The sequence below is a fragment of the Ammospiza nelsoni genome, chromosome 11, assembly GCF_027579445.1.
Source record: "Ammospiza nelsoni isolate bAmmNel1 chromosome 11, bAmmNel1.pri, whole genome shotgun sequence".
Taxonomy (NCBI): domain Eukaryota; kingdom Metazoa; phylum Chordata; class Aves; order Passeriformes; family Passerellidae; genus Ammospiza; species Ammospiza nelsoni.
Genome location: NC_080643.1, coordinates 13,420,056 through 13,433,405, shown reverse-complemented (window position 1 = coordinate 13,433,405; position 13,350 = coordinate 13,420,056). Strand labels below are relative to the sequence as shown.

The 13,350-nt window shown below is 36.0% G+C and overlaps 1 protein-coding gene across 1 annotated transcript in view; it reads left to right on the top strand.

The window, feature by feature from the left end:
• Positions 1-13,350, top strand: part of CACNA2D3 (calcium voltage-gated channel auxiliary subunit alpha2delta 3) — a 383,158-nt gene that overhangs the window by 144,726 nt on the left and 225,082 nt on the right. The window contains exon 5 of the mRNA XM_059480385.1: positions 8,795-8,957. Coding sequence (XP_059336368.1) covers positions 8,795-8,957 — 163 coding nt within the window. The remainder of the gene's footprint in view (positions 1-8,794; positions 8,958-13,350) is intronic.

Sequence of the window (13,350 nt, the reverse complement as noted above, 5' to 3'; positions counted from 1 at the left end):
GGCACCTTATTTAGGAGGGAGGATCTTTTTTCTGGCAGTTGGAGGCTTTTGTAACAATATCTACTGTAATTTTTCCCTTGGAATCTACAGAGTAAGTCATCTGTGCAGTAAACTTATGTCCAGAAAGCCTGAATTAATAACCTCTGGGTCAGATTCACAAATTTCTCATTATTCCAAATACCTTTTCCTGTTGGCTAAGCCTTTTGTTCAAGATGACACTGAATTGCAGTGGTTATAGATGGCTTATGACCTGGAAAAAGCTATTGGCAATACAGGTACATTTTGTCACAGACTTAAAATGAAGCAAGCATGGGAGTAAAATACATTAAATGTACTAGTTATCCATGAAAATAGCCATTACAAACAGCAAATATGTTTGTATTTTTATTAATATTGTTTTAGCTGTGGCAATAAGCTCAGAGTCAACATATTCAAAACTGATAAATCTTTTTTATAAGGGAGTATATTATATTAGCACTAATCTTTATTTCTACAATAAATATTTAAAAGCAATGGAGGATTTTCCTGTCAAGCATAATTAACAAATTTATATAATATTTTTATTCAGCTCTTCTCCTTCCATCTAGACAAATGCAATGGAATTTATAGAACTGTATATAATCTTTTCCATTAAGAAGATAGTAACAATTAAGAAAACAATGCTATTTTCCCTTAAAAATGTCATTGTTCAGATGATATCCTGAACAAAAGATGCAAGATCTCAGATAAACATCTGGTAGGAATGAGGGCTTCTTCATGGTTTTTGTTACATGAGCCTTCAGATTCATTTGTGACTGAGTGATACTGTATTTTCTCTTGTTATTCTCAATTTGTCCTTTACCAGAGAGACAGGAAGGAGCAGAGAAATAGGAAATTAGGATGTTTAGAGAGAGTAACTGGAGAGAGCTAAAAAATTGTTTTTTAAACTGTTTAGATGGCTGAGAGGCCCCTGTGTGTGTGATCTTTGCTGCTGAGCTGAGGGAAATGCACAAATACAAGATGTGCCCAGTCTGGGCTGCCCCTGGCTGCTGGGGACACCCTCAGCTCTCAGCAGATGTTTCATGCAAAGCCCATTTTAGGAATATTTCTTGGATTCTTCAGAGTCCTTGGGAGATGTTATCTCTCTTGCTTATTGAACCTAAACTCCTAATGATTGTAAACAAGACCGAGCAGCAATCTGGATTGTGGGGTAGATGATTCATAAAAGTACCAGTTATCCATCCCCCAGATGGATTCCAAACTAAAAATTTGCCTCTGGTTGACTTCATTTGCCTGATCAGCTTTTCTACAAGTGTTTATCTGTTTTAATTTAGAATAGATAAAATTGCCACATGAGCCTGAGCTGGAGCATGGAAATGGTGGTGGTGTTTCTGAAAGTCTCAGTCCTTTTTGCAGTTGCATTCAGTGTCCCCCTGTGCTCTGGTTTGACCATAACCCTGAAGTTGTGTGTAGGACTCCAATAGCAACACAGTCCACAGCTCAGTGAGTATCCCACTAAATTGTTCTGTGAGTATCTGAGAATTTAATATAGTGAAGAAACAGTTGTCCAGACTCCAGATAGTTTCATGATGTTGCTCTGACAAATTCAGTTTAGGTAATATGTTCTTCTATTGCTGCTGTTATATTTATCATTGTTGGCCTCTCTTTGCTTGATGTGAAAAATGGTTAGAAGTTGAAAACATAAAAGAGACAGCTTTTGTATTTCATAAACTTAACTCTTGGGCTCTACCACTCACTTATTCTCACAAGTTCAGGTTGGGAATAGTGTGCAGATGTTCATTTTACCTACACAGATATTTTTCAATATCCAGGTTCTTAACTTACCCCTCTTTCCAACCTCCTTTGTCTCCCAGCTCTCCCCCTAGGGCAAATAAAAACTCAAATTTGATGTAAACCTGCCTCAGCTGGTTTATGTGGATTCTGAATTTCTGTATCTAGGACTCATGCTTGCTGAATGGAGTCAAGAAAAAACTTAGTGTGTGACATGAAAAAGTATTTTCTTTGCATCTTTATTTGTACAATCAGCACAAAATAAAATTTTAAAGAATCAGAGGAGTGTATGTGCATACTCTGTGATACCATGTGAGATGATTTTAAACACTTCAAACTTATTTTATGAATAAAATAGATGCCATTGTCCTTCCCCCTTTACTCTAGAGACAGACATGTGTTTCTTTTATTAAATTAACTCATCATCATGGTTTTGTTATTTCAACTGTGGGCTTAGCTGACCAAATTTCTATATTGCTTGAGAGAGTCATTAATCATTTGAAGAGGATTTGTATATGTTCAGTTGCTCAACATCTCATCTCTCACTTTACCCCCAAATAAATTCAATAATGTTGCACGTGTTCTTTTGCTTTCCTTTTTGTAGTCAATAATATTAATTTAACCTCCCGTGTGTTGGTGGGTGGTTGGAAGTAACAAAACAAAGATGGGATTGTGGTGAGCGCCGTGAAATTCTGTTCTGTTCTAGTTCTTCACTGTTTAATTATTTTGATTATCCCCTGTTGGTCTGAAAAAAATAAATCTGGTAAAGTACATGTTTAATTCATCATTCAGGGCCACGGTTAGTGTTCAGATGCTGACTGCTGGATATGAACTGCTTGTTGGTTTCTGTATTTTTGGGGGCAGTTATGAGCCCCCAGCCCAGCCCAAGGTTACAGACAGGCTGTCCCATCCCTGAGCTGGGGAGGCTGCGCAGAGCAGCAATACATGCTCAGTGCTCTACACTGAGGAGTCTGGGTTAAAGTTGCTTCTCATGGGACACAGAGATGATGCAGAGCTCGAGAAATATTTTTTTCTTCCTGCTTGGAAGCAGGAATGAGGCACTTAGGGCATGTGATTGCAGAAAGGCACAGAGAAGTCACACAACGTCTCTGCCGATAATTGGAAGCAGCCTTGGGGTTGTCATCAACCTGAATGTGTCAGATGAGCTGAATATGCACAGAGCGACACTGACTTCACTTTAAAAGTTTTCATCTTATCTGTTTGGGAAACAGTTTGCTTTTCTATCTCTACAGCACGTTTTAAACTGTAGGGATGGTATCTTTTTAATGTTCTATATTGAGAGCCACTCACTGGTTACCTCATGGTGAAGTGAAAAACATCAGAATATATTAGTGCTTTGATTTTGAGGCAAGTCTGCCATTTTGCTCTTCTCTTTTACAGAATTATTTTGCAGAAGTTGTTGATCCTGCTTGTTCATTAGCTTGGTATTAGCTGTAGGGCTTTCAAGAGAAATGAAGAAATCCTGTGGTTCTAGCTAGTAATAAAAATGGTATTAAAATGAATTAAAATCTAGCAGGTTTTTTTGCATCTGTAAAGATACACATATGGTATGATTTGTCTAAAAAGGTCAGCCCCATAAAACTGGTTTGGGGAATATTTGAGCTTGTGGAATTTAAAAGAAAGGCATCCTGACAACCTGTTGGCATGTTTTGCTTAATCTAAGTATTCTGCATCTGTGATTTGGCCACACCTATATCAGTGGGATACTACTTCTAACCTAAAAATAAAATGAGACATAGTGAAGGTTTTTAATGATATGAAAATATTATGAATTAATCGTGGCTTTCTGTGCAATGTTTTATCTTGCTTTTCCTAGTTTGGAAAGGAAGGATCAAGTCTACTGCAGGATGGAAGTATTTCTAAGCTTTGTAAGGTACAAGTGTGTTCAAAAATGTTTTAGCATCCTCAAGCCTTCAGAAGTACCTGTTAGTCTTCCCTTGTTTAACGTTGCTCTAGAAGTTTTCATTATATTTATTCCATGGTTTGCTGCATCTCTAGGATCATGGGCCCTGGCTCTGAACTCACTGTTCCACACAACTGGAATCTCTTTAACCTACACACACTGGGAGAAGGGAAAAAGTCAGTATGTCACCAGAGTAGGGATTTGTTTTGGTCTTTAGCAGAAAGTATATCTTAGAGGTTTCTTATGTGTATGAAAATGAGCACACTGAATATTAAAAAAATGATAGATCTCCAGTAAGGCTTGTCAAGCTGTCCAAAATATTACACTAAAAGTCTGTTACATAAGTGTTTCCCCCCTTCCTTGTTTTATTTACTAAATTTTAGTGAACAAAGAGTTTTTCTTCAGTCTTGTGACAAAGAAGAGACTCAAGAGCTTTTGCACGTAAAAGTAAATACTTTTGAAGTTATTTATCTGTAAAGGAAAGTGAGGCTTCATCTGAAATTTGTAACCTAAAGTGATGTTTTTAACTTTAATGGATGATTTAAAATAGCCATCATAATAATTTGTACATTCAGTGAATCAGTTAATCCTTACAAGTCTGAGACCTTGATGTCTTATCAATTTACTGCTACAATAGGTTTTATACTATAATGAAGTATTATTTATTTATCATTTTAATGGCAATTTTAATAGGGTAATCATATTGGGACAGAATGTATAGCCTGGGGGAAGGTCATCTTAATTTGACTGTGTAGAAAACAGATCTTTTTTTTTCTCAAGGATGCAAGTAATGTTTCTTTACTATTTTAATAATTAAAGTGGGACTGAATACATCTTTTCAAATCCCAGGTGTTCTTTGAGCCTTGCTGCTGAATAACGACATAAAAAAGAGGGGAAAAAAAGTGCTGGATGTTCCTACAGAGGAGCAAGGAGGAACCTTCAGAGAATAATTGGAAATTATAAAGGGAAATGATTGTGTCTTACAACAAGAGAAGCTGTTTTTTCAAACATAAAAGCTTTTTAAAATTCAGAAGTTTTTATTGGATGAGGTTCTTTGCTTTTATGACCTTTTATACTCGCTAAACAGACCAAGTTATTGAATATACAAGAGCTTTAATCATATGCTTGAAAACATAGATTCTCCTTACTGGACAAGTGCCAGAAGAGATTGTTTTGGGCCTTAGAAAGAGATGTGCATTCAGATGTTTCTCTCCTCTTTAACTTGAGTACCAGAATGGGGATTGCTGTCTCCAGTGTGTTCTAGGTAGCACAGCCTCCCTCAGAATGGATAAATTTCCTCATTTTGCTTTTCACATGTCATGAACCTTTCTGGTCTCCTTAGAGATGTCTATTATTTATCAGTTTTGAGAAAAAAACTTTTTGTCTTTTTGGTTTAAACTCTGATGGTAATAGCTATTTGGTAACAACTGTAGATGTTTCAAAACTGTGCATTTCTAGCTGTCTGCGCTATTTCATGGTAGGTTTTGCTTTTCCCTTAATTTTCCACGTTATTTGCTGCTACTTCATTTTCTCTGATGCCCTAGCCTTTCAAGGCTCAATGCAAATGCCATAAACTTCCCTTAATTTAATATCTTTCAGATACATTTAGCTTTCTCTTTAGATGAGCTGCAAAGTTACAGAAACACTGTGAAAATGGCTCTCGAGTAGTTAAGAATTATCAGTGTAATCCAAATATTGCTCTGATGCTGCTCATTAGTGCAAATCATTCCTATTTACACCTTTCTGGTCCTCATGCTCTGTGAATGAGACTTTTTTTGCTGCCTTGATAAAAATTTCTATAGTGTAGATAAAAAATATAGCAAACTAAAATTGTGGCTTGTATTCTTTCTTGCTGTTAAAAACCAAAACACTTCATTTTAAAATGGAGTGGTAAAAAGTGATACTTCTTTACTCTTAGGCCAAATACTCTCTAACTTGCAAAGGCAGTTTGCATTATAATTTATCATTCAAGTTCAGTAGTAAACATTTATGTTTAAATAAAGATGCTGTTTACAATGTTGACAAATACTTGATAAAATATTTAGGCATAGCTGGATATCTATTTACAAAATAATAAATGTAAAAGGCAGTATAGAATATCAGTCTTGTGCAACACTGCAATTATGGGAGATTTGTGCAATATTTTCATACTGCACCTGAATTACTGAAGTTTTGTTTCAGACAAGTATCCATTGTTGTCAAGGTGCTTGTTTAGCTGTGACATCGTGCCAAAACAAGTGGCCAAGCTGGAATAGAGAACTTTGAAGATGTTTCCTTCTTACCTTGCAGATCACTTCTCGCCTCCAACCTACTCCTGTGGTTCTCATTGCAGGACACAAACTTTGCACTTCCCTGGTTTTTCTATTTTATATTTTGAGCAAATTAATTTTTGTCATAATTAACATAAATCTTTGGCAGCCATCCTAAGTGAGCACACAGCACATGTGTTTCCATTGCGGCTGAAGGAATCTTTGTTTTAAAACAAACTTGTTCTGCCTGTCAGCATGAGTGATGCTGTAAAGCAGAGTTGTGATCAGCTCTGTAACAGCCCCGTAAGTCTCTGTCTCCTGTGATTACAGGGCATGGCAGAGCAGCCCAGGGTTCTGCAGAATGGATTTTTAGGATTATTTGGGGTGTCTCAAACATGGTCAGTGCCCTGCTGGGGCAGAATAGTGCAGTGCTTGTTCTGCACTGATCCCTTCATATTGGCTTGCACTAGGAAAACTTTACAGGGATAAAACTGAAAACTGAGATTTCAATTTGCCTTTTCTTATTATTATGATACAGTGCGGGCTTTCCAAATGTCAAATCAAACATGCAGAATGATGCAGATACTGCAGAGGAATGTACAAGCAAAAAGCCTCAAGGTATTTACTTGAGCAAATCTAAATGCACTAAAGTCTAAAAGTTGATTTTTAGTTCTAATGGTTTGTGTAACAGCTGGCATGAAGGGGATTTCCTCACTCACCATCAGGTCTCTAGGTAAGGTTGGAGTAAACTCATCTCTTGGACAAGTCACAGTAGAGAGGAGTCTGCTCCTAACGTGGATAATTACCTTGTTATTTATTAGACTAATAACTTTCTTGTGTGTTATATTGTGTGCACTCAGAGCTCACCTAGTTAAGGTTATATCAAAGACTGACCTCCATTGACAAGATTAAATTGAAGTCATTTTCTCTAAGAGCTTAGCTAGAGTATTTGTGTTGTCAGCAAACAGGACTTTATCCTCTTTCCCTTGGGCTTTATCTCAAATGCAGTGTCAGAATGCCAGATGGATTTACTTTCATATTTTTTCTTCAATTTTTAATATTCTTTCTATCACCTTTCAGCTGTCACACTCAATAATTTCCTTGGAAAGGAAGAGCCCAAAAGAAGCCATTGTACAACAGCTCTGCTTAAATGCTCATCCTTTTCAGTACTATTTTTGAGCTGCATACATTAATGAATAATCCTCAGAACTTGCAGGACTGTCTTAAATATGCTATTTTTGTAGGCTCCACACTTGCAAAAAAACCCTCAACAAGCCAAGGACAAGCCCCCTCAACCCCACCCCAATCACCCAGAAAAAAACCCAAACTAAGCAGGAAAGTATTAATAATCTGCAATAATATGAGGACTACTCTATGCTACAATTTGCTTTAAAATAAACCCCCAAACATAAATCATATTATTGTGTATTCACTGGTAGAATTGAGAAGAGAAAATACAGACTCAGACCAATAAATCAATGAATACTAAATCAACTGAAGAAACAATCAGTCCTGAATATCCTTAATTGTAAAATAAATGGTTTCTTTTTTCCATTTTTTTTTATATAGCAGATTTTAGTAGATGGCTAGCCTTGCCACTTACAGAACTTGATGAAAGAGGTTGCCTAGTAATTAACTTCTTTGGAAAAGGGAATAATCCATGGAATGAAATTAAATAATGCTTGTTTAGAGTTGATTTCAAGTACATTCTGACATCCTTATTTGAAATTTTTCCATTTTTCATTCCATTTACAAAGTATTATAAAAGCCATGGGCAAATAGAATTTACATCCTTGAAATTACCAAGTCCATATATGAATTTTTGTAGAAATTATTCCATGGTTCATATCTTAAGTTCAGTTCAAGAAGAACAGTATATTGCTGCATATTATAGTGCAGAGTTCTTTATCATCAAATAAACATAGATTTATGTTTAAATATTATATGCATTTACCCTCAAATGGATATTAGGGTAGGAACTCATATTTTAATTGATGTGAGTCTTCAAAGACACTAAACTTTGGCCTCCTCCAATTAGGAAGCACATCACAAAGTGTTGCCAAGGGTTAGTGTATTTAAGAGGTTAAAAAATAGACTGTACTGTTTGTTGCTTTCAAAGCTTAGTAAAATTTTAAACTAGGTCATGAAGATATCAATAATTTTATCTAAATTGCTTTTGCTTGTCTGGTTATAGTTCTGTACAAAATAGGCCAAATAGTCTTCCGGAATCTTTAACAGGCAGACAATTATTTCTTGTTCAAAATAAGTCACAATTAAGTTTATATATCCAGATTAAAGTATGCATATTTTAGAAGGCCAGCTATGATGTACATTCCTAAAATTCAGTATAAAGCAAATAATTTTAGGAAATGTCAGTCAGTACACATTGAGTACACATCTACAGCTGTAGTTAATACTCCTGAGAAGTAAAAACACTTTTAATTTGTCAGGGACTAAGTTCAGCACTGACAGCAGTTCTTGATCTCATGGAAGTAAGCTAAACAGAACTCATAATTAAGTAATCATCCAGAAAAATATTTAAATTTAGAAAGCTTTGTATTAAAAATAGTACAAATATTGTTTATGATTAGAGCTTTTCTTGGACTGCCCTTAACATTTTCAGGGCAGCCAGAGAACTGAAACAATATGGGGTTTTCTTGAGATGTACCGATAAATCTGTTTTCATAAATGTACCTGTACGAAGAGTACAGAGGGAATCTGAGAGAGGATAAAAACTTCTTGTTCTAGCAGGAGATGTTAATCAGTGAATTGATAGATGTACTAAACCATTCAAACCTCATTTTGATGCTGAATGTGCGTTCTGAACAGGGAATGTGGGTTTCTGTTGCAGTATGAGTACTTCAATGCTGTGCTCATAAATGAACGAGATGAGGAAGGGAACTATCTGGAGCTGGGGAAGGAGTTCATCCTGGTGCCAAACGACCACTTCAACAACTTGCCTGTGAACATCAGCCTGAGTGATGTCCAAGTACCCACCAACATGTACAACAAGGGTAAGAAAAGAGCTGCTTTATTCCATCATTCCACTGGCCTGACCAAAGCACACCCTTGCTTAAAAGTGAAGCTGTTGATTAACTGTGTATTATCTGTGTTTTCCAGTTGGCAATAATACTGAAATTTTCTATGGAAGAATGTTTTAAGTGTGACAGTTTTGTAATATCTTTTGTTTTGTGGCAGTTTAGCAGTTTAATGAGGTTAATGGTTTGCATATGAGGTTTGCATGAGTTCTGTCATAGAGTATGGCAGAATATGTTTATTCCAGTGAATAATTTTCCAGAATCTTCAAATCATTTGAACAGGGTGTACATTGTCACCAGTTTAATTCTATCCTTTCTGAGATTTAGAATTGTCTTTGAAAGATACAGGATAGGTAGAGGGAAATACCTTATTAGATTTATGCTTTCAAACTTCTGAGAATATTTCTAGCAGTAAACACAAACTCTGCTCTGATTTTGCAGATAGTATTTAGAAGCAATAATTTCTGCTTCCCTATTTGATGTAAGTGCACATTGTACAAACAGCAACATTAGGTGTTAGAAGTGATGGACTTTGGTCTAAAAACTTGGAATGTAAACTAAACTCAGATGTACATTTACTCATTTTCCTTTTGCCACTTTCCTTTAATCAGACAGCAGGAATTTGTATTTTTGCAGTGTTTATGCAGCACCTATCTATTTATTTTTCTCAAGCCAGTAATAAAAGAAAAAATTAGAAGGAAGTGCCAAAGTTTCCTAACAATATCTACATTATATTTGTCATTGGTCTGTGAAAGCTGCCTAATCTCCTTATCTGGTTCCTCTTCTGTGTTTTAACTATACTAAAAGACATCTAAAAGGACATTAAATGCTTTCTGCTTAATACATTCCAGGCTAGCAATTGTGGTAATTCATGCAAGGATATTGTGTAATAAGGCGAAATAATTCAGCTAAGTTGGTCTGGTAAGAGAAGCAGTGGATATGGCAGCTCCTTTTCAAAGTTAGGATTCTGACTTGAGAATCCTGAGAAGCCAAAACTCCTACAATAGTCTTAAACCAGGGATGAAAAATAAATCTTCCTAGAGAGTATTTGAAAGGTTGTGAAATGATTAATGCAGGATATTTTGAAAAGACTTGGAAAATGCTTAAAGCTTCTAAAGATACCAAATGACTCGTTTTGTGCAAGTGCTAATAGTTATTTCATCAAGTCTGTCTATAAATTAATTCATTCCAGAATTGCTTAGGAGGAAAAAGAAAAGGAAGGATATAGAGGTCAGACAATTTGCTTTTCTGGAGAGGGAAATTATCCTGAGTATTTAGTGAGAGCAGTAGAACTAAAGAACCTTCAGGTATGTGATATGTGCTCATGTTAGGTATTGAATGCATTTTATATGCTGATTACTCTTAGTTAAAGGCCAAAGGACTGGCTACATCTTGGCTTGGCCTCTCATACAGGGATTTTCTGTAGCTATGGGCAAGATGGAGTTCTGTGATGATTCCTGTTTCTACTTTGTGTAATTCAGACCATCCAAAATTGTCACTTTATGCAGCTGCAGAAGAAAGCTCATTTTTTAATAATTTAAATGTATTCCAACAGCAGAAATCTGGTTTGTTACTGGCATTTTCCTTACACATGAACATAATAATCTTGTTTGGAGCCTGTCGATGTCTGGAAATGGTCCTCTTACCAAGCAGAGAACTATATACTTAAAATTTGTTGTTGCCCCGTTCTGTAATGCAGAGGGGTGATAACAAGTTAATTTAATCCTAACCTGAGGGTACAAGCAGAAGATATTGATAGGTTTACAACCAAGTGTCTGCAGAATACCATTTCTCTATGAAGGGCCTGTTGTTCATTTCCAGGTTATGTTTTATTTTATTGAATTACTAGGGAGAGCCACAGCCAGAACTCACAGTTGGAAACAGACAAGTGTGATCACTGAATAGTTAAACACAGGGTTCTTGAGTCAACATGGAAAAAAAAGAACCCTATTTGTAAGCTGATTCTAAACTTTTTCCTTAACTTTGGTTTTTTTAGGTGTACAGATATTGGTAATTTGCAATGGGTTCAGAGAGGAGTCACAGGACTCATCAAAGAATTGACAAATGTGCCATGGACTGAGACCACAGGAGCTCAGTTAATTTAGCTTATTCAAGAGATGATTAAAGGCTTAATTAGTTGTTCTGTAGTTAATTACTAATACCAGGCTCAATAATCTGGTTGCCAAAGATTGTAAAAATCCTGTGGCTGAAATCAGGTTCCATTAATTTGCAAATTGCACAACTGTGGGCTCAGTGAAGCTTTGGGAAAAGTTTTGGCCTGGTCAACTTCCACAATCACAGTGATGCTGCCCAGCTGTGGAATCACTGAAGTGCACAATCCCTAAACTGGGCACTAAATGAGTTTGGCTTAAAAACCTTGGCACATAAACATATTGCTATTCTTCATTTATCTTCTGGCTCTTTCAGCCTCTTCATAGAAAAGCTTAAAAACATTGATGGCAACAGCAGGAGTAAATAATTCTCATTCTAAGGACACCTTCAAGTTTGGAAAATAAAGAGCAAACATAAATTTCATTACATTTATGGGGAAATCAAGGCAATGAGAAGATGATAAATATCAAATCTATGTCTGTCACTGCATTCTATTTCTTCTCTTTGAACACAAAGTGTGCTCATTACCTATAGGCTCATTGCCCATAGCCACAGGATTTGCAAGGCAGTATCTTTTTAAACAATTAATAATTAATTAATTACGACATTTTGTGATAACAGTCCTGGCAAGCAGTAGTTCTTTCATCCACAAATTTTGCAATTATCAACTGTGTATAGATTTCTGAAGGAAAGCAGGGAAAAGTTTCCTAGTGAATTAGTTATATAAAAATACTCATAGAGGAAAAAGAAATGAAGAATGAAGGCATGCTTTTCCTGTTAGAAGGAAAGTTTAATTTTTGGAAGTACAGAATCAATCTGAATCTGGTTTGGGCTATGCAAAGGCAGAGTCTAGGTGTAAATAAGGCACTATTTCATTCAGCTGCTGGGATCTTTTATTTAAAAAGTTTATACTGTTTACAATAGAGGCACAAAATGAGTTCTCATAGGTCTTATTTTTTATGTCTTCCTATTAATTTAGAATGGAAATTATCTGGGACTTGCTGCTTTCTTGGACATATCTTGCAGGTACACTTCCAGCTACACATTCTTAAGATACTCAGATACAACTTTCTATATATCCATCAGTATATTTTAAACAGCTATTGTAGACAACTTTAGTGCTAATGAAGAAATGATTAGTAATTTAAAATTGGTATGGCTTCAAAATTTGATTTATTACTTTCTGAGATGACAGTAGTATATTTAGAAGACTCCAGGAACGTGACATATAATTAAAAAGTAGCACTTGGAATGTGGGCCAGGCTTTCTGGCAACCATCCATGGGAAGCTTGGTGTTAGCATTGCCACTGGGGAGAATAAGATTCTAGGATGGATTTATGTACGCAAGGAAATGATAAAAGAAGACTCAAAACTGATGTTGCAGATGTTGACAGTGTATAAAAGAAAAAATAGGCTAGCATTTTACCTTTTGTTAGCATGAGAATATAGGTAACCAAGATCCCATATTCTTTGTCCAAAATATGTGCTGTATCTGGGATGAAGAACCTACTCCAGTTTTTGGGGTTTTTTTTCCTAAATCTGTCACCTCATATTTATTCCTACTTGTGGACAGCAATGACATATTTTCTGCTATTGAGTTTTCACTCATCAGTTTTTCCATGGAAGAGCCTTATGAATACTTGGATAAATGTGGTTTTCAGAGGAATGTAGATGAAAACCAAAGCCAAGGTGAGGCTCAGCGTGTCCTGGTGACACAGTTCTCAGTTATGGCACCTGTTGAAAAGCAAAGCCTAGAGCAGCACAGTACCAGAGGTGACACACAGCAGGATCTCATCCACTTACAGCAGCTTTGCATAAAATCCAGGAAACACCAGGGGAAATCCATTGTCTTGGCATTGGCTGAAAACAGCTCCTGGATTTGAGAATTTGCAGTTGGTCTTTGTTTGTATGACAAGGTAGGCTTTATGTGTGTAGAAAGGGGAAGAGCCCAGGTTCTCTTATTTTCAATGATTCAAAAATATTAGGATGCAAGCACTTGTCCTTGCCTTTTAAACTCCATTTCTCAGTGTAACAGCTTCTTCACGGTAAGAAATTTAGAACTGAAGAGAGACTTTTTCATGTATAAAATTATTATTTTTTCTAACCCCCTTGTATTTCATAAAATCTTACAATGTCTTCGCCTCCATATTTGGTCTAAGATTGATATTTTGGACTAAAATATTACACACCCAAGGACAGCCTTTCTAAATGTTTTTAAAAATAAAAATGCCTTGTAGAATGAGCCAAGCTGGACTTT